The sequence below is a fragment of the Callospermophilus lateralis genome, chromosome 8 (genome assembly GCF_048772815.1).
Source record: "Callospermophilus lateralis isolate mCalLat2 chromosome 8, mCalLat2.hap1, whole genome shotgun sequence".
Classification (NCBI taxonomy): domain Eukaryota; kingdom Metazoa; phylum Chordata; class Mammalia; order Rodentia; family Sciuridae; genus Callospermophilus; species Callospermophilus lateralis.
The window spans coordinates 133,160,124-133,185,756 of record NC_135312.1 but is presented as its reverse complement, the minus strand read 5'-3'; the positions used below and the strand labels follow the sequence as shown (position 1 = coordinate 133,185,756).

At 39.9% G+C, this 25,633-nt stretch overlaps 1 protein-coding gene across 11 annotated transcripts in view; it reads left to right on the top strand.

The window, feature by feature from the left end:
* Positions 1-25,633, top strand: part of Larp1b (La ribonucleoprotein 1B) — a 93,421-nt gene that overhangs the window by 12,547 nt on the left and 55,241 nt on the right. For 10 of the 11 annotated variants that reach the window (XR_013092129.2, XM_076864271.2, XM_076864277.2 and 7 more), the window contains exons 5-11: positions 310-450; positions 4,446-4,589; positions 5,360-5,525; positions 10,415-10,559; positions 13,274-13,448; positions 18,457-18,623; positions 21,476-21,832. Coding sequence is in view for 10 of the 11 variants with exons in the window: in XM_076864271.2 (XP_076720386.2) it covers positions 310-450; positions 4,446-4,589; positions 5,360-5,525; positions 10,415-10,559; positions 13,274-13,448; positions 18,457-18,623; positions 21,476-21,832 (1,295 nt within the window). In the remaining variant the exon portion in view is untranslated. Of the gene's footprint in view, positions 1-309; positions 451-4,445; positions 4,590-5,359; positions 5,526-10,414; positions 10,560-13,273; positions 13,449-13,962; positions 14,945-18,456; positions 18,624-21,475; positions 21,833-25,633 lie in introns of those variants that run through there. The other variant, XM_076864275.2, reaches the window with a different exon arrangement.

Genomic DNA, 25,633 nt, shown 5'->3' with positions numbered 1-25,633 from the left:
TATTTATTTTTATGTGGTGCAGAGGATAGAACCCAGGGTCTTGCACGTGCTAGGCAAGCACTCTACCACTGAGCTACAACCCCAGCCCCTATCACTGGCTTTTAACTTAAGTTTTAGAAATATTCACAAAAATAAGTTTATCAAGGATCTAAGTCAGAAGGAAGAAGGTTGTTTTGTACTCTACAAATAATCCCTTTAAAGGCAAATTAAATCATTTGCTTAGATAAAATTCACAGTACTTTCAGATTTGCAAATGTTTAGTGAAAATTATGCATTGTTGTTGTATGATTTTATTTTATTTTCTTCAAGCTAATAAACACAAGTGGGTACCACTGCACTTAGATGATGTAAGACCAGAGAGTCAAGAGAGACCTGGATCCCGGAACAGCTCTCGGTGTCAACCTGAAGCAAATAAGTCATCCCATAATAACAGGAGAAATGACACACGAAGTAAGTCACAGTCTAGATAAGAGGACTTTGGAGAGCTTGGTGTTGGTGCTCAACCGTCTATAGCACAGTCCCTTTGAGAGTAGATTGCTCACAGTGTGGCCCTCTAACCCCAGCATCCCCAGTGTATTTCATAAGCACAGGATAACCATAGCACAGTTAACAACAATGCAACTTAATGCTTATACAGTGGGACTTTTTACAGGTAGATTTTCCCAATGTTTCTTACGGTTTGTTTTTTGGGACTGGGTATTTGACCCTAGTTCTTTACTACTGAACCCCATACCACTAGCCCTTCTTAATATTCTTTTTGAGACAGTGTCTCACTAAGTTGCTGCGGCTGGTCTCAAACTTGCTGTCCTCCTGTCTCAGCTTCCCAAGCTGCTGGGCTTATAAGTGGGCACCACTGTGCCCGTCTCCATTTATTGTTAGTTGTAGGTGGTAGACACATAGCTTTATTTCATTTTTATGTGGTACTGAGGATCGAACCAGTGCCTCATGCCTGCTAGGCGAGTACTCGACCACTGCCACAACCCCAGCTCTTCCTTTTATTCTTCATTGCCAGGTAGTATTCATTTGTTGACAGGTAATTGACTTGTTTTACTCCCCCCGCCAACTCCAGTACAGGGAATTGAACTCAGTGTGTTTTACTACTGAACTATATCCCCAGTTTTTCTTTTTCTTTTTATTTTGAGTAAGAGTCTTGCTAAGTGGTTGAAGCCAACCTCGAACTTTGAATCCTCCTGCCTCAGCCTCCCAAGTTGCTGCACTTTTCACTTACCATGATCAGTGATGCTATGAACACTGTGAAATAGGTCCATTTGTGAAATGTGTGGACGTATTTGGTTACTTAAATCCCAGTGAGTATATTACTCAATTCTATAGTAAATTAGCTGGCTTTCGTCACCATAGTGAAATACCTGGCTCAGGCTACTTCTGAAGTAAGGAGGTTGATTTTGGCTAGTTGTGGAGGTTCAAGTCCAAGATTGGTGGCCCCGTTGGTTGGAGTCTCTGGGGAGGACTGCACGTCAGTGGGGAGCACAGTCAGAGTGAGTGGTCATGCCTACAGCCAGGAAACAGGCAGGCTGGGCTTCCATAGTCCCTTCCAGGGGCATCTCCTCAGTGACCTGAGGACCTCCCAGTGGTGTGACTGAGACTGAACCTTTAGACATTTAGGACATTAAGCATTTAGATTAGCACATGGAATGCTTGTTATTGTTTTTTATGGTTATTTGGAATGGAACCCAGAGCCTCGTACATGATAGGCAAGTGCTCTACCACCGAGCTACATCTGTGAATTTTGTGAATGAGGTCTGAGTTGCTGAGGCTGGCTTTAAACTTGTGGTCGTCCTGCCTCAGCTATCTGAGTGGCTGAAATTAAAGAGCACCACTCTGCCTGGCTTAGAATATTGTTATGTGTAATTATCTATATTTTGCTTTGGGTTGATTGCTTTGTCTTGGTATATATATATTTTTTTTTTGTATGTTCTTCTTTGATTCTTTTAAGTATACACCAGGTAATAAGAGCTAAGGATTGATTGATTCCTTTATTCGTAGAAATACTTGATAGTTTTTTCTAAAGCATCACATCAGGAATAAAATGTCTAGGTCCTTTACTGTTGGTCCCACGAAGACTGAGTTGATTGGGATGTCATTAGCCTTATTTATCTGTTAGAAAGTGGGCCACTGGGGGGCTGGGGTTTAGCTTAGAGGCAGAGCGCTCGCCTAGCATGCGTGAGGCACTGGGTTCGATCTTCAGCACCACATTAAAAAAATAAATAAAATAAAGGTATCGAGTCCACCTATAACTAAAAACAAATAAATACTTATTTAAAAAGAAGAAGAAGAAGAAAGAAAAGAATGGGCGCTGTGGCACATGCCTATAATCCCAGTGGCTCAGGAGGCTGAGGCTGAAGGATTGCAGATTCAAAGCCAGCCTCAGCAAAAAGAGAGGTGCTAAGCAACTCAGTGAAACCCTCTCTCTAAATAAAATACAAAATAGGGCTGGGGATGTGGCTCAGGTGAGTGCCCCTGAATTCAATCCCCATACCCCTCCCCCTAAAAAAAGAAGGGAAAAAAAGGTGGCCCCTCAGGCTTGCACTTCATGGTTTTATTTCATTAAAGATCATTCTGCAGCCACTCCATGTGCATAATCCCAGTGACTGGGGAGGCTGAGGCAGGAGGCTCAGAAGTTAGCAGGCAGCCTGGTAAATTTAGACCTTTCTCAAAGACAATAATAAAATAATAAAACTGGGATGTAGCTTCTTGGTAAAGCACTTGACTAGCATGCACGGAATCTTGGGTTCAATTCCCAGCACTGTAAAAAAAAAAAAAAAAAAAAAAGAAAAAGGAAAACGAAAGAATTATATTAGAAGAACTTTAAACAAACAAACAAACAAAAAACAATTGAAAGGAGCCAGGCTCGATGGCACATGTGCGCAAACCTAGAGACTTGGGAGGCTGAAGCAAGAGGATCAAAAGTTTAAGGCCAGACTTGAAAAGTTAGCAAGACCCTCTCTTAAAATAAAAAGAAATGAAGCTCAGTGATAGAGCACCCCTGGTTCAATCACCATTACTGGTGTGTGGGGGGGTGGACACAGATAGGATTACACAATGAATACTTGCAAGCCAGTCTCGTTCTAGTAGGTTTGCTGGGTTTTGCTGTGCTTAATTCCTTCATCTGCTAAATCATGTGCAAGATACCATACTTCCTCAGTGACATCAAAGAGAAAGCACTCTGTAAGAAAAGGAACACTACTTTCTTAGTACCATATAAAATCTAGTCAGCAGTTAGATTTTATTTCTCATTTGTTCACAAAATATTACTTTAAAAAATGTTTAAAATCTCATTTAAGATTTTGCTATTCTGATATTAAAGGACACTTTTAATAAAACTAAGATTTTATTGTTAAATATTGATTATGTAAGAAAATGTATGTATAAAGTTACAAAGAGTTATATATTATATTCTTATACAATGAACACTGGAAACTTAGCATTCTGTTTAAGAGACATGTTAGCAGGGACATAACATGTAATCCCAGTGACTCAGGAGGTCAAGGCAGGATTGCAAGTTCAAGTTCATCCTGGGCTTCTTAGACCCTGATAGCTCAGTGGTAAAGTTCAGTACCCAATACCAAAAAACCAAAATCAAACAAACAAAAAAACCTTCCTATGTGGGCTTTGCAGTTTTATTCAACACTCTCCCATCTCAGAAAAAAATGAGATGGAATGTTAAAACTTTTGAAATTGCCTTGCAATTGGTGGGGGTGCGGGGCGTGTAAAGGAATTAAACATGGCGGGGGTGGGGGGAGAAGAAGAAATCGCTGTGCAGTATGACTATCCTGACACGTTCTTTGGCAGTAATTTTTTTACTCCTGATGTGTTCATGCTTATTAGTTGTGTTGCTATAATTCATCTGTTTTCTTTCCCTCTGCTTAAGGGCGTTTCACTATTCTTATAAAATGTGTTTTACTGTTTCTGGACATTTGTATTTTGCTGTTGTTTTGGTACTGGGTATTGAACCCTGGGGCTCTTTACCCCTGCCCTTTTTGTTTTTGAGACAGCAGTTGCTAAGGCTAGCCTTGAACTTGTAAGCCTCTTGCCTCAGCCTCCCAAGCCACTGTGATCACTGGTGTCTGGCACCAGACACATATGTTTTTTTGTTTTGAGGATTGAACCCACACCCAGGGGCACTTTACCACTGAGCTATATCTCCAGCTCTTTCTAAAATTTTGAGACAAGTTCTTGCTCATTTGCAGAGATTGGCTTCAAATTTGCAGTACTCCTTCCTGAACCTTCCAAGTTGCTGGAATTACAGGTGGAACCAGAGATTTTTTGACAGATTCTTATTGAATCTCTTTAAATGTGTATCTTTCTGAAGACTGCCTGGCTACTGTCATCTAGTTACCCAGTGGGTGAAAGTGATTACTGTGTTTTCATAAATATAAACGTGTTTTTTACAGCAAATTAAAATGTTAAAAATTTCATTTTTAAAGGTTGGAGGCGAGACAGAGAAAAAAGAGATGATCAGGATGAAGTGTCCAGTGTGAGGAGTGAGGGGGGTAATATCCGAGGTTCCTTCAGAGGTCGAGGAAGAGGACGTGGACGGGGAAGAGGCCGAGGCAGAGGAAACCCTCGAGGTATGTCATGATTTTTGTTTTGTTAAATTTGATGAGCTTGGAGTAAAATAAAAGAGCAAGCCTTCTGTTTTTTTTTAAGAGGGGGAGAGAGAGAGAGAGAGAATTTTTCAGTATCTATTTTTTTAGTTTTCGGTGGACAAAACATCTTTGTATGTGGTGCTGAGGATCGAACCCAGGGCGCACGCATGCCAGGCAAACGCGCTACCGCTTGAGCCACATCCCCAGCCCAAGCCTTCTGTTTTTCAAATTATCTTTTTGTGTTACTTTTTTTTGGTCTGATAATAAAAATGCATTAAACTCGGGGGTAGTTTACCTCAGAGCCACATCCCCAGTCTATTTTATTTTTTATTTTGAGACAGGGTCTCCCTAAGTTGCTCAGAATTTGTGACTCTCCAGCCTCAGCCTCTTGAGTGGCTGGGGATTATAGGCATGTACCACTGTTCCCATCAAGGTTTTATGTTTGTTATTGGCTCAATATATCATTTTGCTTTTTTTTTTTTTTTTTGTATCAGAGGTTGAACCCAGGGGTGCTTAACCACTAAGCCACTTCCCATTTTATATTTTATTTTAAGATGATCTCCTTAATTGCTTAGGTCTTCACTGAGTTGCTGATGCTGGCTTTGAACTTGCAATTTTCCTGCCTCAGCCTTCAGAACCACTGGGATTGTAGGCAGAACCATCACACCCAGCTGGATTTTTATTAACGAATTCTTCCCCTTTTTTATTTTTAAAATTTATGATTACATTTCTTTTTCTTTCTTTCCATCAAGTAAACTTTGATTATTCATATGGTTACCGAGAACATGGTGAAAGGACGGATCAGCCATTTCAAACAGAAATTAACACCAGTATGATGTATTACTATGACGACGGTACGGGTGTACAGGTGTATCCTGTGGAAGAAGCATTGCTTAAAGAGTATATTAAGCGTCAAATGTAAGTTGATGTGTGATTTAGGCAGATAGTAAAGTCTGTTGCAATAACAAACTTTAATATTATTGATAATGAATGTTAAACATTTTCTAACCTATTTATTAGTAAAAGTTGAAGAATGTTAACTTAGTATATTTTTCTAGGAAATATTAGTAAAATAGGTTAAGTGTTTTTTAAAAAGTCACATTTCGATCATTTTCATGTGTTGCCTGCATTCTATGATTAGATATTTCTCTGCTTAAAGTTAAAATGTCATTGCATAATATGACTATATATATAAATGTAAAGCTTTCTTCTATATATTATTTGAAATGAAATAGGTGAAACTTGGATGAAATTTGGATTATTATTTGCAAATATTTTCACATTAAAATTTACAAGTGACAAAAATATAGTGGCAGATATCTTTTGATTTCTTATCTTTTGATATCCTTAGCAGTTGACTTCTAAATTCTGAGTTGTTTTTTTTTTTTTTTTTTTTTTTTTTAACCTTCGAAGTTTTTTCTTTGTGACACTTACTAAAGGGGACTATTGCTTCTATTCTGCAAGGTCATGTCTTGCTCACAGTAGTTGCTTCCTGAGTGCTTAATTTGAAGTCAGAAGAATATTGGTTCTCTTGTTAAGAAAAAAACCCTCTGCATATTACCATTGTATAGGGTATTCTGCATATTTATATAGTGTGTTTGTGTAGTGGCAAGGAGAAAACCTTCCCATGTGATTTGCATTAACCAACTTAAATGCTTTTTTATCCTGACAAGGTGAAGTAAGAGCGGCTATTTTTGAAAGGGCACAAGCTTTTAAAAAACACCTATTTTTATTTAAGAAAGAAAATGAACCCTGCTTTATTACTAGAAAGTGATGATGTCAGCATTTGCTGGCCCCTCCCAGGACGCCTTCATGGTGGATTGGGTTGGCTTACAACGTGGAGCAACATGTTTATTTTGTTCTTGCTTCTTTTGTTACAGTTGACGCAAACACTGAAGAAAAGGGCCAAACACTGGGCAGAAAGTTCCTGGCCTGTGGCTATCAACTTTGTACCATTATTCCTGTCCTTTTTGTAACTCTTGCTGCCAGGTCCCTTGTGAGACCTGACACTGGACTTGCAGCTCTGTGTCAGGACCCTCGGCCTCCAGTGTGCTGATACACATGAGGGAGGAGCAGAGCCACTTCAGCGTTGGCAGTTGGTCATGCATTGTAGAATGCAGAGCTTCTCAGATAGGACACCCAGCGAAACGTCCGACGTGGCGTTAGTCCTGACCCCCTTTTTGGTTGGTGGTTTCAGCACCAGGGCTTTGGGTGCATATTAGTGAAGCACCAGGTTTAGGGTGGCTTGTCCTGTTAGCATTCTTTGATTTGTAGGTCCAGCTTTGAGGACTCATCCTGTGACTTCGTGTCATTGAGGTGTCTAATATAGTATGTGCAGAGGCTGATGGGGGTTAGATGTGGTGGGGTTTTTTTTTGTTTTGTTTTGATTTGAGATGTCATGTATAAGTCTACCTGACACTTGTAGGAGAATGATATTAAATGTATTTTACTGGACTGGGATAGGACCCAGGAGCTGACTCATGAGACAAGTGCTCTGCAACCGAAGTGCTGTTTTCTCAGCTCTTCATTTTATATTGAGACGGTGTATTGCTAAGTTGCTGTCCTTTAGCTTGGAACTTCTTCTTTCTCAGCCTCCCTTAGTAGCTGGAATTATAGGCAAGTGCCACTGTGCCTGCCTGATATTTAGTATACTTGTAAGAAAAAGTCTTAACTATTCAGTCTCTAGCAGCTTTTTTATATCATTTTAAGTGAAAATTATATTTATTTTGATGTCAGAATGTTTAGATATTAATATTTTCATTGTTTCTTGGGAAAAATCTCGTGCAGCATTCAGATTTAGAGGTTAGTATGTTTGCAGTCTACTAAAATGTTTTAAAATACTGCAGATAACTGATTTAAGAATGTATTTAGATATTGTAGTCTTCAAAAGTATTATATTTGAAGGGAAGCTTGTTACTGACTTGGAAAGTTTGAGTCTAAAAAACAGTTGTAACCGGTGACTGTCAAATGTCTGTTTTAATGTCCACAATTTTAGAATTTCACCACATGTACTACATGCCTACCAGACACTGTGAGCAAATAGGGCTTTTGAGGCATAACAAAATGAGAATGTTCATTTCTTCAGTCTTTAAGAACAAATGGGCTGGGGATGTGGCTCAAGTGGTAGCGCGCTCGCCTGGCATGCATGCAGCCCTGGTTCGATCCTCAGCACCACATACAAACAAAGATGTTGTATCCACCGATAACTAAAAAAAATAAATAAATATTTTAAAAAAATTTTCTCTCTCTCCTCTCTCACTCTCTCTTTAAAAAAAAAAAAAGAATAAATGATTGGCTAGTGTTACTATTTTTTTTTTTTTTTTTTTTTTGTACTTGGGACTGAACTCGGGCACTCCACCACTGAGCCACATCCCTAGCCCTGTTTTGTGTTTTATTTAGAGACAGGGTCTCACTGAGTTGCTTAGTGCCTTGTGGTTGTTGAGGCTGGCTTTGAAATCAAGATCCTCCTGTCTTGGTCTCCCAAGCTGCTGGGATTACAGGTGTGAGCCACCATGCCTGGCAATTTGCTAATGTTACTGAGGTGTTAGTTGTATTTCACTAATGTCTGTGAGAGTTTTGCACTTTGATAGGGTTTCTTTCAAAGTTAGAATTTGGCCTACATAGTTCAAAGTTATTTAGTCACTGAGTTTTACCCCCCAAAATATAAACTGGTGTGCTTCCTTGTAATTTGCCACCCTCCTTTGAAGATTTCCCATGATTTGGAAACAGTATAGGATTAATAAACCGTAATCCTGGAGAGGACAGATTATCACTGATGTCATGGAGTATTGTGTACATTTTCTTCTGGTTATTGTCTTGCTCTATTTAGAACTATATATATATATATATATATATATATATATATATATATTCTCTCTCTCTCTTTTTCCCCTCTCCCCCGCCCCCCACACATTTTTTTTGTACTTGGGATTGAACCTGAGCCACTATTATACCACTGAGGTATATCCCCAGTCCTCTTTGTTTTGAGACAGGGTCTTGCTGAGTTGCTGAGGGTCCTGTTAGGTTGCTGAGGCTGGCTTTGTGAACTTTGGATCCTTCTCCCTAATATTCTCAAGTCACTGGAATTATAGGCTTATGCTACTGTGCTGGGCCAGAATCTTAATTCTCATTTTTCTATATGAAGGCTACTTAAACATGTATTTCTCAAAAGCTATTATTATTAAATGTATTCTGAAGGTCAACTTTGTGTGTCAGATTTGTAGTTATTGATCATATTGGAAGTTCATCTTCACATTTCTCTTTGGGGCAAGTTTAAGTGGGCCTGTAGTTTTGTGAAGAAGAAAAGGTATCTAAGCCTTGTCTGCATTTTTTTCTCCACATACTTGATGGTGTCATTGATGATTGTGGTTAGTTATATTCTTTGCTTTCTTTTCCCTTTGACCATGGTGGGTATCAGACCCAGAGCCTCTGGCGTGCTAGGCCAGTGCTGTCCCACTGCACTGCATCCCCAGACTTTATTTTGAGTTGGGGTTTTGCTTAATTGCCTAGGCTGATTTGACTTGGCATCGTCTTCCTTCACCTCTAAGGTAGATGGGATTGCGGGCTGTGCCACCGCGCCCTGCTCCCTCTTCACTCTCAGTGTCTTACAGCTGTGTCTGGAAAGAGAGGAGGAGGACTGGCGGGAGGAGGCTCAGTTGTAGAGAGCCCACTTGGCATGTGGGAGGCTCTGAGTTCAGTCTCTAGAAACACATGCGGGAAAAAGAAGGGGGTGGAGGAGAATTTGGATCTTTATTCACATATGTAATAATTAATGTGTGTACACATGTGCTTGTGTGTTCAGTAAATTTTTTCTATGCACTGAATGATTACTAGGGTTCAAAAGTACTACATGATGTCAATATTTTGTCAATATAGAAAACAAAACTTCTGTACATTTGATTGTGAATTCAACAAAGGACCCTTCCAATCCAATAATACGATTTTTGGGGCTGGGATTGTGGCTCAGTGGTAGAGCATTTGCCTAGCACATGTGAGGCACTGGGTTCCATCCTCAGCACCACATAAAATAAATAAATAAATAAATAGATAAATAAAAGTATGTGTCCACCTTACAACTACAATTAAAAATATAAAAAATGAATATGATTCTTACTGATTAAGGAAAAGCTGGGATACAGTATGTTAACATATGTTTAGCTTTGTTATGTTTTAGTGAAATAGAGGTGACTTTGATAGTGAAATTTTCACAGAATTTACTCATTAATACTCAATTATTGATTTTTTTCCCCCCACTGGGAATTGAACCCTGGGCCTTGTACACGTGAGGTGCGCACCTCACTACTGAGAGACACCCAGCCATTTTTTTCTTTATGTTGTTTTGAGACAGGGTCTTGCCATGTTGCCAAGGCTGACCGGCTGACCGGCTGACCTTGGACTTGGGATCTTCCTGCCTTAGCCACCCAAGTAGCTGGGATTACAGTGTGCCACTGCACCTGGCTAATTATTAAACATTTTAAAGTAAAATGAGCTTTTCGTTCTTTGTGCTTAGGTAAAGCTGATCTGAATAGAAGTTAGTGCTGGTTTTATGGAAAATAATCAGTATTTAAAGTTTGTGATTATCGTTTTATATTTGCCCTATTGTATTAGACCATCTATGACATATCTTAGTTGTAATATAGTATTAATCAAATTAAAATATCCTGATAGCAGTTGATGATGATGATATTTTTGATGATAGCAGTTGATGATGATATTTATGATGATGATGATAGCAGTTGATGATGATGATGGATATTTTTTGTTCTGTTGAATAAATGGATAAAATATATGTTTGTTTCTCTTTTCAGTGAATATTACTTCAGTATAGAAAACTTGGAACGTGACTTCTTTCTTCGGAGAAAGATGGATGAGCAAGGTTTCCTGCCTATTTCCCTGATTGCTGGATTTCACCGCGTTCAGGCTCTCACCACAAACCTTAATCTCATTTTAGAGGTAATTATTCATTCAAAATAATCAGTACTTTTCATTCAGTATTCCTATGAACCTGCACTTGCTCTAAAAATAAAGTATTAAAGTTTAGTTTAAAAAAAAAAATAGTAAGCCAGGTGTGGTCTTTCCCATCTGTTGTTCCAGCTGCTCTGAGGATCCCTTGAGCCTTGGAGGTGGAGATCATCCTGAGCAACAGAGTGAGACCTCTGTCTCAAAATAAATAAATGAAATGAAATAAGCTCAAGAGTTTGTAGTTGGCTAAAGCTCTGGACAGCATTTCGTTACTTTTTCATTTTACAAAACCTAAATAGATGTCTGACACTGGGAACCCCTCAAAGACTTGCTAATGCTGTTGCCACCTGTTTCAGACCCAGTCTTTCAAACTTGAACCTTTAACTTTGGTCCTTTTAATCTTCAGGATGATGTAAAGTACTGTGTATTCCCATTTAATAAAATACTGAGAATTTTTCATATGCAATAGACAGGCTAATTTAAAACAGCATTTGAAGTTTGGCCAGAATGCTTTCCTCTTATCTGTCTTGTTTCTAGAAATGCTTTCAACATTTTTGTTTTTTCCTGTTTTTTTAGAAATATGGCATTGAAATTGACCAATGTAGCTAATCCTGTCCCTTCACAACCCAGGCAACCATTGACCTCCCTTTGTTCCTGTAGTTTTGGTTTTCTAGAGTTAGCACATAGAATTAGCATATTGCCGACAGTTTGTGATTCCTTGACTTGACTCATCCTGGTTGCTGAGTGTCACTAGTGTGCTCTTTGGTTTTGCTGACTGGTGCTCCACAGTGGGGTGTTCCACCGTTTGTCCACATCCTTGCTGGACTTTGAGGGCGGTCTTCAGTGTGGGAGCTTGTGAGTGAAGTCTGAAGATCTCTGTGTGAGTGTTTCTGTGTCTGTGGGGTGGCTGTTGTGACTGCTGGAATGTGCAATAAGCGTGCTTGTCCTGAAGTGGCGCTGACAGTCTGTATTCTGAAGTGGCTTTATTATTCTGCATTTCCACCATTAGGTATTGAAACTCCTTATTCCACAGCTTCATCAGCCCTTGATATTGTCAGGTGTTATTTTGGGTCCTGGGGATTGAACCAAGGAGCACTTTACCCTGAGTTACATCCTCAGCCCTTTCCATTTCTTGAGACAGGGTTTTGCTAAGTTGCTGAGGTTGAATTTGCCATTCTCTTGCCTCAGTCTCAATTATAGTCATGCACCACTGTGCCAGGGATCATTTTTAAAATAATAAACATGTTGTAGTCTCTCATTACAGCTAATTTGTGTTTCCCTACTGACTGATGTTGTTGATCATCTTTTATGGTCATCGGTAAACCTTACGTGTTGAAGTGTTTGTTCAAATCAGTATGTTCAAAATCATTTTTATCAAAATATTTTTAAAAGTAATTGTAAGAGTTCTTTATTCTGGATACAAGTTTTTTTTTTAATATGTATATTTTACAAGTATTTTTTCCTAGTTTTGGGCTTCTTTCTTTATTAATAGAGTTCCACGAATAGCAAGGTTTTTTCTCTGTTTTGTTTGTGGTACTGAGAACTGAAACAGAGGCCCTCTACCACTGAGCTACATGGCCAGCCTTTTTATTTAAATTGAGGTTTTGGTAAATTGCAGACTGGCCTCCAGCCTGTGATCCTCTTCCATCCCCCTCCTGAGCTGCTAGAGTTACAGGTGTGCTCCACCACACCCAACTTGTTTTGTTCTTTTAAGAGACAGGGGTCTCACTGAGTTGCTTAGCACCTCGCTTTTGCTGAGGCTGACTTTGAACTCACGATCCTCCTGCCTCAGCCTCCTGAGCTGCTGGGATTACAGGTGTGCACCACCACGCCCAGCTTATTTTGTCTTTTTTTTTTTTTTAGTTGGACACAATATCTTTATTTTATTTATTTTATGTGGTGCTGAGAATCGAACCCAGGAACTTGCACATGCTAGGCAAGCGCTCGACCGCTGAACCACAATCCCAGCCCCTTATTTTCTTTCTTTCTTTTTTTTTTTTTTTTAAAGAGAGAGGAGAGAGAGAGAGAGAGAGAGAATTTTTAGTATTTTATTTTTTAGTTATCGGCGGACACAACATCTTTGTTTGTATGTGGTGCTGAGGGTCGAACCCGGGCCGCACGCATGCCAGGCGAGCACGCTACCACTTGAGCCACGTCCCCAGCCCCCCTTATTTTGTTCTTAATAGTTAATTCATAAGTTGTATCTATTTGTTTATGGCATTGTGGATTAATCTCAGCACCGTAGAGCTATATACTCAGCCCTTTTAAAATTTCAAACTTCATCTTCCTGTCTTAGCTTCCCAGGTTGCTGGGATTACTGATGAACACCACATCTGCACAGTTTCATGGATATTTTTAGAACCATGAACTGCAATATCTATCATCTGTTAACTTCAGATTTTGTAATTTTGGGGATCATTAAAAATACAAGATTTTTTGGGCTGGGGAGGTGGCTCAAGCGGTAATGCCCTCGCCTGGCACGCGCGGGGCACTGGGTTCCATCCTCAGCACCACATAAAAATAAAGATGTGTCCACCGAAAAAACCTGAAAAAAATACATATATATTACAGAATTCTCTCTCTCTCTTCTCTCTCTCTCTCTCTCTCTCTCTCTCTCTCTCTCTCTCAAAAAGAAATATATAAGACTTTCAATGAAAAAATTTTCAAATATAAGTTCTTTACTTGCTCAAAACTCTTATTGCTAGGCCCTGAAGGACAGCACAGAAGTAGAAGTTGTGGATGAGAAAATGAGGAAAAAGATAGAACCGGAAAAATGGCCAATCCCGGGCCCCCCTCCCAGAAGCGTGCCACAGACTGACTTCTCTCGGCTGATTGATTGTCCCGAGTTTGTGCCAGGCCAAGCCTTTTGCTCACATACAGGTAATAGCTTGTCTTCTAGAAACAACAGGATAAGAGTGGGCTTCTTTGATCCATTTTACCTGTCTCTTGTTAGTTTATTTAGATTTAGTAGGAAAATTAAAGACAAACTATACATGACTTTTAATCCTCCAAATCCTATTTACACTGTCTCCCACATGATTATTTAAATAGGGATCTGAGAATTATGGGTGAAGCTCTCTTGTGTTCTTGTTCTTAATTTCTTATGTGTACTTTGTCATGTGTGGATTTTTGACCTGTCTTCTTTTAATTTTGCTGAATGACTGTGGATACGTTGTGTCAGTTTTCCCCTGGTAGGATTGAGCTAGTCTAATTGTTACACATGGGCTTTACCTTGTCTTGCAAAGACAGGTGACCCACATTCTAAAGCAGAATCGAGGTTCTCTTTAATTTGGTTGTGTTTAGAATTTCTCAAACCTGCTTTAGTGTTAAGGATTTTTCCTGGATCATTTTTAAGACATTCCCTCTGGGAAAAAAATGTGCTTAAACTTTTCAGTCAGGGTGATGATCTACTGATGCCCTGGATGTCATCTGATGGGGATATGCAGTGGAGCAGGTGGCTCACTGAAATGCATTGTAAATACTGGAACAAACCGTGCTGCAGAGATGGAAGCCACCAGACTGCCTTCCGTGTGAGAGTGTCCACTGCCGACCCCCGGGCAGCACGACAGTAGAGATGACCACCTCTGCCACGACGGAGACAGAGCCGGGGACCGCTGCTGGCATTCCAGGAGCTGCCTGCCCTTTTCTGTGTGACTGGACTTAGACGGCGTGGCTACTTTCATTTGCGGGGGAAGCTAATTATTATCACTGTGGAAATACTGCAAGGTTCTGTCTTTTGTTTCCAGGCACATGTACTTGTGTCCAGGTCAATAAAGCAGAGAAAGAGAGGACTGCATAGCCTTTCCCAGCTTGCCAGGCCCTTGGCTCTTGGTCTGCCCTTTGCCATGGTGAACATTGCATAACTCACGTGTTGAGATGTTTCACATGGACTGTAAGATTTATTAATGTGGACATTTAAGGGGTAAGAAATTGAAGAAATAAACAAGGGTATTTTTTCCATTATTCTTCAAAATGTATTTTTGATACATCAGTATAAGTCCTGCCCATCAGAAAAGCATTAATGATGGACAGTTTCACAGAAATTTTTATCTCATATTTCTTTGTCAGCCCTGTGCTTCTAATCGCAGCAAGCAACTTGGGGGCAAGTGTTTTAAAAAGTTGAAGAAATGTGACATTGTTTGTTTGTTTGTTTTTTTAAAGATATAATGGCTGATTGTAAAAGTTAGATTTATTTATTGTGTAAACTTGGGTCCAAGATGACATTTTTAACCAGCTTATGAACAATCATTGGTAAGTTGGATAATATAGAAAATACTTTTTCCACAGGGATAGTTAATTTAGGTCAGTCAAGTTGGTGATGCCTGTCCATTAACCATTTATGTATTATTAATAAAATTACAAGAATAAAATCATAATGTTTTGTATATTTTTGTGTTTTTTAACATACACTCAGATGGATGCACATACATATTTTCTTTCTGCACAAACATCAGTGTGTATTAAGTAAGTGTCATACATTTTAGTTTTTAATCTTACACGTCAGAAACCAAGTAGCAAACAAAATGAGAAAATTTTCTTAGAATTATGCTTTCATATTAAGTCATAGAAATAAATATGTAAATCACTTTTTTCCACAAATCCCTAGATTTCAGACCTTGTGCTAAGAAAGCCTAGTTTCCTGGAGTCAGTGGAGAAGTAATGTCTCACCAAAAATGTGAAGTGTGGAGCCCTGCGGCAGTGTGTGTCCCCACAGGTGGAGAACAGTGGAGGCATTTCATATCCCTTTCCTTTCAATTAGGGGACCTTAAACTTCAGAAAGGACCCTTGACATATGCCTCTGAGGAGTTGGAAATATAACATTTAATCCCCTTCATCGGCTGCTGTTCTCCCTCTGTGGAGGTGGCCTTGTGTACCACGGGTTGACGTTTGCACTGAGCGGAAGACCTCAGTGCCCCCCCCCCCCCCCCCCCCCGCCCCGGGGTGGATTGTGGGAATGAAGCAGCTGCTTTTGCAGTGTGTCCTGCTCTGCTCTGGATATGCTGCCGCACCATCCACCCTTAAAGAACGTGCCCATCCACAAAGAGGTCAGAGACCTGGACATCTTGGGCTTTTTTTTTTTTTTTTTCTTTTTTTTTTAAAATGTGTGAGACGCTCTCCTGGTTTTTGAGTAACAAACTGGGATTTCCTTAAAAGTGTCTAAATAATTTTTGTTTATAAAAATTTTAATGTCAGATAATCCAAACCATAAAAGTTCATTTCCTCTTGGAAGATGAGGTGTTTGCAATTATCTTTGACTTTAACTGATGTATAGTTTTAAATCTTCATTGTAGAAGAAAATATGGGTGCAAAAAGCCATGCAGGGCGTATGTATGCCATAAGTGTCATAACATGAAACCTGTGAAGTCTCACTAAGACTTTCAAGCTTAAAGAACGTTTAGAGATGATTATTTAACAAGCTGTTAGGCTGGTGTTAAAAGATTAAATTTCTACACAAAAAATAGTAGCTAGGATTTCCCTGCCCTGTGCCAGGTGCTGTTGTTTATACTAATTTAGTTAATTCTCAATAGTGGTTGTATGAGCAACTGAGTCAGTCCCCAAATATTGTCAGTGGGATAGAGGTTTTCTAGTTTTAAAGCTTTATTCACTGTGTGAACACAGAAAATTGATGATATTAGAGAATTCCCTGGAAATGTTTTTCCCATTCCACCAGCACTCTCCCCGTGTTTCGCTTGTACTACTTTTGTGAATGAATTGGCAATAGGTGTACCATTAAAAAAACTGTAGAGCAGCCTTGTCCAAGAAATATGTGAACCAAACATGTAATGCCAAAAATTTTAGTAGCCTTAAAAGCATAAGACAATTTTATTAAAATTAATTTTTTAAGACAGTTAATTTTAATAATATTTTTACAGAGATTTTAATTTAGCAACATGTTCAAATATTACAGCATACGGCCAATAAGGACTTTGGCTCTGTTTGTTCTGGGGTGGTAACAGGTCTTTCCTGGTATGTGTGCTACACTGGTCCTGAGCACATTTCAGGTACTCAGTGGCTGCATAGAGCTAATGCCTATCATATTGAACAGGAGGAGTTGGAGAACTTCTATAAAACACAATACCACTGGTCCATGGGGAAGAGCCCAAGGTCGTCTGATTTCTGCCATAGAGATTGAAGTAAAACCTGGAACAGTCTCACACTGGGTCCTGTCATGTGCCTTGAATTTAGTGAATAAAAGGATTGGTGGTGTTAGTTTCAGCTTTCTGCAAGTAACATTTAGCATTGTGGCGTTTTCAGTAATCTGACTTGCATGGGTAAATAGTGATGCTCCAGCAAACATTCTAAAATAAGTTTTGTGTATACTTACATATTGCTGAACGTGTTTTTAAAAAATGTTTGTTTTTTTAGTTGTACCTTTATTTTTTTTAATTTTTACGTGGTGCTGAGGATCTAACCCAGGGCCTCACACATGCTAGGCAAGTGCTGTACCGCTGAGCCACTACCCCAGCCCCAACAGCATGTGTTTTTTAAAACACGCTGTCTAAAGCAAGTCCATGGTGCATCTTTTGATACAGGATGAAAATATAACTTAAAACACACTTTAAAAATCCTTGTTCAGAGTGAGTCCACATTGCATCTTCTGACCTAGGTATGAAAATATAACTTAAAACATTTAAATATTCTTTGTTTTTTGAAAAACTACTTATTAAAATAATAAACAATTTGGTCAGTTCTGATGGCACAGGCCTGTCATCCCAGCTACTTATGAGACTGAGGCAGGAGGGTCACAAGTTGCTTGGGCAAACTAGCAAGACCCTGTCTCCAAATAAATTTTTAAAAGGGCTGGAGATATAACTCAGTGATAAAGCATCCCAGGGTTTTATCTCAGCACCAAAACAAAATAAGTAACTTAATAGAGTTTATATTAAAATAAGTTAGCAGAAGTGATAGTGTGGAGGTTAAAAAAATAAGGCCTTTGAATTCTCTCAGTGTTGTTTTGTTTTGTTTTGGTACCAGAGATTGAACCAGGGGTATTAGCCACTGAGCCATATCCCTAGCCCACCCACTTGCTCTTTATTTTAGGGCCTCACTAAATTGCTGAGGCTGGCTTTGAATTTTGCAATCTTGCCTCGGCCTCCCAAGCTGCTGGAATTAAAGTCATGCCATACACCCAATTAAAGTCTCTGTTTTTAAGTGTTTTCTTTTTTCAGAAATATTTTTTAATTTTAATTTATTTGTTCAAATCAGTTATACATAAAAGCACAATACCCTTTAATTCATTATACACAAATGGAGAATTTTTAAATGTTTTTAACATCTTGGAGCTGTGCATTTTAATGTGGTGACACTGTTTCTCTGTTTTGCAGTATTCGGTCTGAGCTAGGGTAGGCAGCAGGACCCTGGTGTGGGGAGGCGAACATGGATAAGCCAAGGGAATGTGAAGAAGAGGGGGAGTGGCTTCTCTGCCTTAGGTCCTACCTAAACACCTTGGATAAAATATGTATTTAGACTGTGGCTTAATAACATTGAGATTCCACAATTATAATTTATATTTTTTAGTCCAAATTTCACAACTTGATTGCCAAATAGACTTTCTGTTGTAAGTGGCTCACAGATTCTTGAGAAGTTGGAGTGGACATGTGCTCTGCGCAGGGGTTGGTGGCATTATTTCAGCGGCTTCACTTTTGAATATATTTGTGTGATGTGTGTGTTGGCAAAGAGTGACCCAGAGCGTGGCCATGCTAGGCAGGCAGTCTGCCAGTGAGCTGCATCCTCAGCCCTTGGATACATATTATAATCACTCCATGTTTGAAAGTCACTGGGAAGATTTTAACTGAGATTGATTTATCAAACCAACGTAAGGAAAAAAATGAAAAGTATTTTATAAGTAAGAAAAACCATTAACTGTAGAACTAATTTAAAATTTTAGAGTCTGCCCCAAATTCTCCAAGAATTGGAAGTCCACTGAATCCAAAGAAAAACACTGAAACAAGTCACCTTCAAGCAATGTCTAAAGGTCTGTCTACCAGCTTGCCTGACTTGGACTCAGAGCCTTGGGTGGAGGTGAAAAAGAGGCATCGCCCAGTGAAATTAAAGGTAAGTTGATGCAGAGGGTGAAGGGCCACACCTTTCGGGAATTTTCTGTTGTCAAATACGTGTGTAAAATTGGGAAAGTTCAAAAATGTCAAATTTGGAATTGTTAGCTTTTAGAAGAAATTTATGAGTTACTCTATGTGCAAAAATAAGTTATCTAGATTTTTAAGGAATTGGGGGTCAGACCCAGGGACATGCTGGACACATGCTCTACCATTGAGCTACCCCCAGTCCCTCATCTTTTATTCTTGAACATGATTTAAAAATAAAGTTGAAACCCTAATTTTGAAGATATACCCTTGGTAATTACTTAGAAGTTTCTTAGGACCCATACCAGGTATAAACATTTTTTGGGTGATTTAATGTATAGAAGGAAAAGATGAGGGTTGATTTTTTTGGGGGATACATAAGGAACTCAGATGGATGTTGCAATAGAAAAGGGCCATAGAAAACATTCTTGTGCTGGGCACAGTGGTGCCCAGTCAGGAGGCTGAGGCAGGAGGATCGCAAGTTTGAGAGGCCAGTCTCAGCATTTTAGCAAAGCCCTAAGAAACTTCATGAAGCCCTATCTTGAAAAATGAAAAGGGCTGGAGATGTAGCTCAGTGGTAAAATGCCCCTAGGCTCATTCCCCAGAGAAGATTCTTGGGCTGCTCAGGCTCTGTTTCTGACTGGTGGTAGATACATGAGTTAATATGTGATAGAGTTGATTTGATCTAAATCACAAAGGAGACAGGTGGTGGAACACATCTGTAATCCAGCTACACTGCAGGCTAAGTCAGGAGGGTGGCAAATATTGTGTATTGAACCCGGGGCCCTGTGTGTGCAGAGCCACATCCCCAGCCCTTTATTTATTTATTTGATAGAGCATCTCACTAAATTGCTCAGGGTGGCCTTGAACTTGCAGTGCCCCTGCAAGGGGACCAGGGATCAAGGAAGAAACTTGGCATCATCCTTGTGAGGTAAAAAGGGTTCAGAAGGCCGTGGACTAGTCCTGACCTGGGCTTAATTTCACATCTCTGGGCCTTTGTTTTCTCCCTGGTAAATGTCATTGTCATGTAAAGGAGCTTCTAAGACCAGCTCAAGTCTAAATGGGTGTCTGATCCTTCTTTTACTCAACTTTGTGTTCTCTTTGGTTTTAAGTTTTACTTGGCCTTTAACAATTGCTTTTTACTTATAGTGCCAAAATAATACTGGCTTATTTTCTTTTACAATTTAGCTGCTAAACTAGTAATTCAGGATACAAGCTTGATTTTTTTTTTAATGAAAACAGAATTTTTAATAACATTTCACCCCCAATATTAATTCAATGTGCAGAAGAATGATTTATCTTCTAGTTATTTGATAGATAACATACTTAGTTCATTCATATTTGTTAAAATCTTTTGAACCATATAAACTTGGCATTTTTGTAGAAGTAAAATATCAACTATTTTCTATGAATCTGACATAGTTCTATAATGCTTTTACATGTAGTAAATTACGCTTTACATGTAGTAAATCCTAAGAACACACACATGCATGTGCATACACTCGGCATGCCTGTGGTTCTTCTTAGATGCATGCAGAGTACCTGAGGATTAAATGACCCTGGTAATGACAGAGCTGATGATAACTTAGGAGGGATTTAAACCCAAGCCGTCCAACTCTAAAGCATGCACATTAGCCATCATGCTATCTTGTCTACAATTTGGAGTCATTTAAGGTATAAGCCTATTTTTCCTGCATGTTCAACTCAGCTTGTAGAATCTGGTCAGTTAAGCAGTAAGTGTGAAATCGAATGCTCTGACCTACGCTGGCAGGTGGGCGGGTAGTGTGCTACAGGTTCTGTGGATGGAGCGAGGTCTTGTGGCTTACCAGTTCCTTCTCACAAACGTGAAGCACAGTAAGGTCAATTCGTGGGTCACGGTGCTTTCTACACAAAGGTATGCCTTGGGCTTCCGTATATGGGTCATTGAAAAACTTAACTCCATTCTGATTTCTTTTAATTTAATTGACTGTCATAAAGTGAAGTCTGATTTTATGTTTGTGTTGAGGTTTAAGAGAGTCTTTTATATAGAAATGTAGTGTAGGAAGATTATCTTCCAGTTAAATCTTATTTATTTATTTATTTATTTATTTATTTATTTATTTATTTTTAGTTCTCGGCAGACACAACATCTTTGTTGGTATGTGGTGCTGAGGATCAAACCCGGGCCTCACGCATGCCAGGCGAGCACGCTACCGCTTGAGCCACATCCCCAGCCCCCAATAGTTTTTTTTTTTTTTTTTAATATTTATTAACAGTTAAATCTTTTTAAAAATGTTTGTTTAGTTGTAGATGGACACAGTACATTTATTTTATTTATTCATTTTATGCGGTACTGATGATCGAACCCAGTGCCTCACATGTGCCAGTTGAGAACTCTGCCACTGAGCCACAACCCAGCCCCAGTGAAATCTTTTGAAATTGGAAATTCAGTATTTTAAATTAATTCTTAAGGTCTGAGTTTATAGACTCCCTCATTCTCTTGTTAATTCTCTAACTGCCTTTCATACCTGATGCCCAGTTTGATTGAAAAAAGTCATACATATATAACACAGGTGATATGTACATATATGTAATTAAAGATGCTGAATTTCTTAATGCATCTCTATTTTATGGGGGTGTGTGTGTGTAAGTAAGAGACCTGAAGACAGCTCCTGGTTGTGTGGCTGTAGAGATAGCTTGTGCATATTAAATGTTGTGGGCCAGCTACAATGCTAACCAAACAGCCGTTCCCCCCAGCATTGATTTTTCTTATACCACTACCAGATGGTGTTTATTTTCAAAGTTGATGGGGCAATTTTTATATTAAATACCAATTTCTTCCTTTAGGAATCAACACCTGTACCTGAGGAGGCATCAGATCGACTGTATCTTCCAGAAGCAGAAGAACTGGATTTCTTATTTGATGAGGAAATGGAACAAATAGAAGAACGAAAAAACACAATTACTGATTGGTCTGATAACGATTCAGATTATGAAATTGACGACCAAGATTTGAATAAGATTTTGATCGTAACTCAGACACCACCTCACGTGAGAAAACATCCTGGAGGAGATCGAACAGGCAGCGCCCCGGCTCAGGCGAGCATCACCTCGGAGCTTGCCAAAGTGATCAATGATGGCTTGTATCGTTATGAGCAGGACCTGTGGACGGAGCAAGGTGGAAACACACCCGCCGTCGCACAGGTAATGACTTCCGGCCAGTGCCCTTCTGTTGGTAGTTTGTCTTGATTGTGTGTTGCTGCCTATGTTTTCTTAAAATTGAGGTTTATTTTATGAAATTTTGAATGTAAATAAATTATATTGTATTTGAAAAATTCCTGGATATATATTTGATGGTCATCATCTGACGAATACTTTAAAATGACAGTGTGATGAATACTGTACTTACAAAAAGTATCAGCACTCACTGACTAAAACCCTTGCTTTTTTCAGGTGAAAATAATAAGAAGGCTCCTTCTCGTTTGAAGGAACTAAAAGCTGAAGTTGTTATTATGCCAGGTCTTTTTCCCCCTTGTCTGGGATCAAGTCCAGGGCCTCACCTGTGCTAGGCAAGTGCTAGACCACCGAGCCCCAATAAGGAAGGCTTAGCTTGCTTGCTCCTCCCTCCCTGCCCGCCCACCATGAGAGCTGGCAGTCACAGGAGGGCTGTGTTCAGGCTCGGCTTCCTCTGCCTACCCTAAGGTACACCCACTGAGCTAGTGGAGACGATGTGGACCAGCTGTGGAGGACTGAGCTGGACAGCGGCCTCTTTGTCCTGTCGGTCCCATGCTGCTAGGGACACAACTTGAAGCCTTGTTCCAGTTTTTGTCTTGCCCTTCACCCCAGTCCCGGCCTCCATGTAGGCGTTAAGGTAAATTATAAGAGTGAGCCAGAGCAGTTCGCTAGGCACAGCTGTTTCTTCCAATGGTACAGGTAGGAATAAAAATAGGATCACCTTTTGCCCTTAAAGCTATCAAAAAAGCCCCATGGCTAAGTATTTGTTGTGGGGATAGAAGGAGGGAAAGTTGAGCAGCACGTCCTACTAGGAAAGTGATTATGGTGAGTAACAGTTGTGGTTGTCCAAGGAGAGCGGGCAGAGGTGGCGTGGACTGGCCTGCTGTCCCTGGGCTTCAAGTCAGGAGGCCCCCCGTTTCCCGCCTCTTCTCCAGCCACAGCCCTTTTGAACAACCTCTCTCAAGCTGAATATGTCAAGTGACTTAGAGCCTCAACAGTCTCTGCCTGTGCTTCATGAAATTCAGGGTTGAAGGTCTTGCCTGTGTACGTATCACTATTTGATTCATGAAACTTAGGTTCTAGGGGTAAGGTCTATCTCAAATCCCTTTTGGAGCAGAGATGTAATAAATTCTGCTAAATAATAGGTTAAAAATGGGCTCCCTTTACTCCTCCATTCCCTGCATTGCCTGGCTTTTCATCCTAACTTGAGTTCCCGTGTACCATCCTGGTTTGTTTCTGCTTTTCTGTTTGAGCACATGGCAATAAGATCCACGAGGCTAGGCTTTTTAGTTTATTTTGTTTACTAATATCTCTAGGGCTAAAACAGTTTCTGGCACAAATACTGCTCAATGCTTATTTGTTAAAGTGACAAATGAATTATGGGTGAAACATTATGCACTAATCAAAGGAACCTACTGCATACTAGTGGTTCTGTGGGAAAATATTTTCAGAATTCCGTTAGCAGTCTTGCAAGCCAATTTGAGAAACATGGCACTCATAGGCAGTTATTTATGTCTTTTAACTGAGGAGTAGATGGTAAAGTTAAGCATTAGGTCATAATGAGGCAGTGGCTGACCTTGTCCATTAAATGACCAGGGGAAAGTAATCTTAACTATATAGCTTTAAGCCTCATGGGTATGTTCGCAGATGTGTCTCATCTTGACCTGATTCTTACCTGCATTTCAATCATTTAACTCACTCTCCTTGGTTCTGATTCTGTGCTGAACATGTAACTTCTGATCAGACTTTCACTTTCCCAGTGAGTCTCTTTAGAAGGGAGGAACTCGGCCATTTAACGTACACATTGACTGAAGACCTACCGTGTTCCACAGGCAGTGTGGTGCTGGGGGATCGAGTGAAAGGAAACAAATAGTCTCTCTACACACCTAGAACTTGCCAATAATTGGGGAGCGGACAGTAAAATAAACTCACAATAGGTAATCACAAATCATAATGCATTTTCTAAAGGAAAAACCAGTAGATTCTCTGGTAGTCAGGGAATCTTGAGAGTTACATGATGGTGCAGCTGAGGTGTGAGAAGGATTAACTATGGTTGGTGGGAAACAGCATTCCAGGAAGAGGGCGCAGTAAGTGTCCTGGTCCCCACTGGGAAGGATTGGGCAACTTTAGAAACGGAGAAGTCAGTTGTCTATAGTTGATACAAAAGGTGACTGTGGCTCTATTGGTAGGAGTTAGACCACACTAGGATGGGCTGTGCTAAACAGTGTGGAATTTATCTCAAGTTCAAGGCAGGGTTTTTCACGAGGCAGTGGTTTGTGATCCAGTTTTTGTTTTTAGCAGACCTCTGGGTTGCTGGACCAGTGGATGGATTGCATGGGGAATTAGTAGCCAGAAGAAATCCTGGTGGGAGGTTCCCAGGAAGCTAGCCATCGAGGGGATAGATTTTGGTAGCTGAAGGTACACTGGTGGCAGAGGATGTCGAGAACCCTCCTGGATCTCAGCCCTGATGGGAGTATACAAGGAAGTGTGTTGTGGAAGTCTCAAGCCAGCTCCCGGAGGAGAAGATAATCAGGCACGTCAGAAACTGGGTGGGCTGAATTGGACAGGAATCTATGAAAGCCAGACTGATGGGCAGCTGTAACGTGTCCAGAGCTGTGTTAAACTAGGCCAAAGACTGGGTATAGGCTGTTTCTGACATGTCCCTTACTGCCTAAGACAACTAAAATGGCCATCTAACAGAAGCATCTACTTAGAATCTCCAAGGATCTGCAAGGTAAGGTATTATTAAAGCAGTAGAATACTCAAACCAGTTCTGCCATGAAAGCCATTGTGGGACTTGAGCTTAGTAGCTTTGCAGAAGTGCCCAAGGTCAGGGATTCCAACGGGAGCCTTGGTTTCAATTAGTGCTCAAAGGAACACACTGTCAGAGAAGGAGAAGTTCATGTGCATTTCCACTGGTTCTCCCAGGGAACTTTAAAGGATATTTCCTTGATTGTGCTGAGCAGAACAGGGAGGAAAATAATTGAATTAGAAACTCATCATACAACCAGAATGCACTCTGCCTGGGTGACTGCAGTAAAGTTACAGTGATTGTAGCCTCTAAGTTCCATAGACACCTGCCATATGCAAACATTGGTCTGTTTTGAAAACATTCACCTTCATCCTAGACTAGGAGGTATTTACTCAAGTTATTTTATAAAGAAAGTGACAGCTCACAAAGTTAAAAAACAAGAACGTGAAATACCACATGTGAAAATGAGCAAAAACAACAGCTAGCAGAATCAGACGTTAACATAAGTGAGATAGTGAATTACTAAACAAAATATAGGAGTCCCATGTTTACCGTATTGAAGGAAACAGGAATGTGCAGAGAAGAAGAAATTCCAAGAAAAGCCATAGAATTTCTGGAAGTAGAAAGAGAGCAAAGAAGGACAAGGAGAATATATGAAAAGACAGTACAGAAGGATGTACAGAGTCTTGGCAGTTGTTTGGTAAGTTTCAGATCACTTGTATAAGGAAACATAGAGTAGGTTTTATTATAAAAACCTTTTATATTTGAAAAAGTAAGCAAAAAATGAACTTGAAATGGTGAGTGAGAGAAAAGGTCTAGAATGCACACATAGGTAAGAGCTTCAGAAGGAGAGAAGAAAGAGAATGGGGCAGAGTTGGTATTTTAAGAGGTGACAAATAGGGCCTGTTCAGAACTGAGGAGAGTACGACAAGTGCTCTGAGGCCGTCCCTGGGGAGAAGAACAGATCACTTTCAAGGAAAGGAGAGTCACCAGACGGTGGACCCCTGACTTCTTTTTTT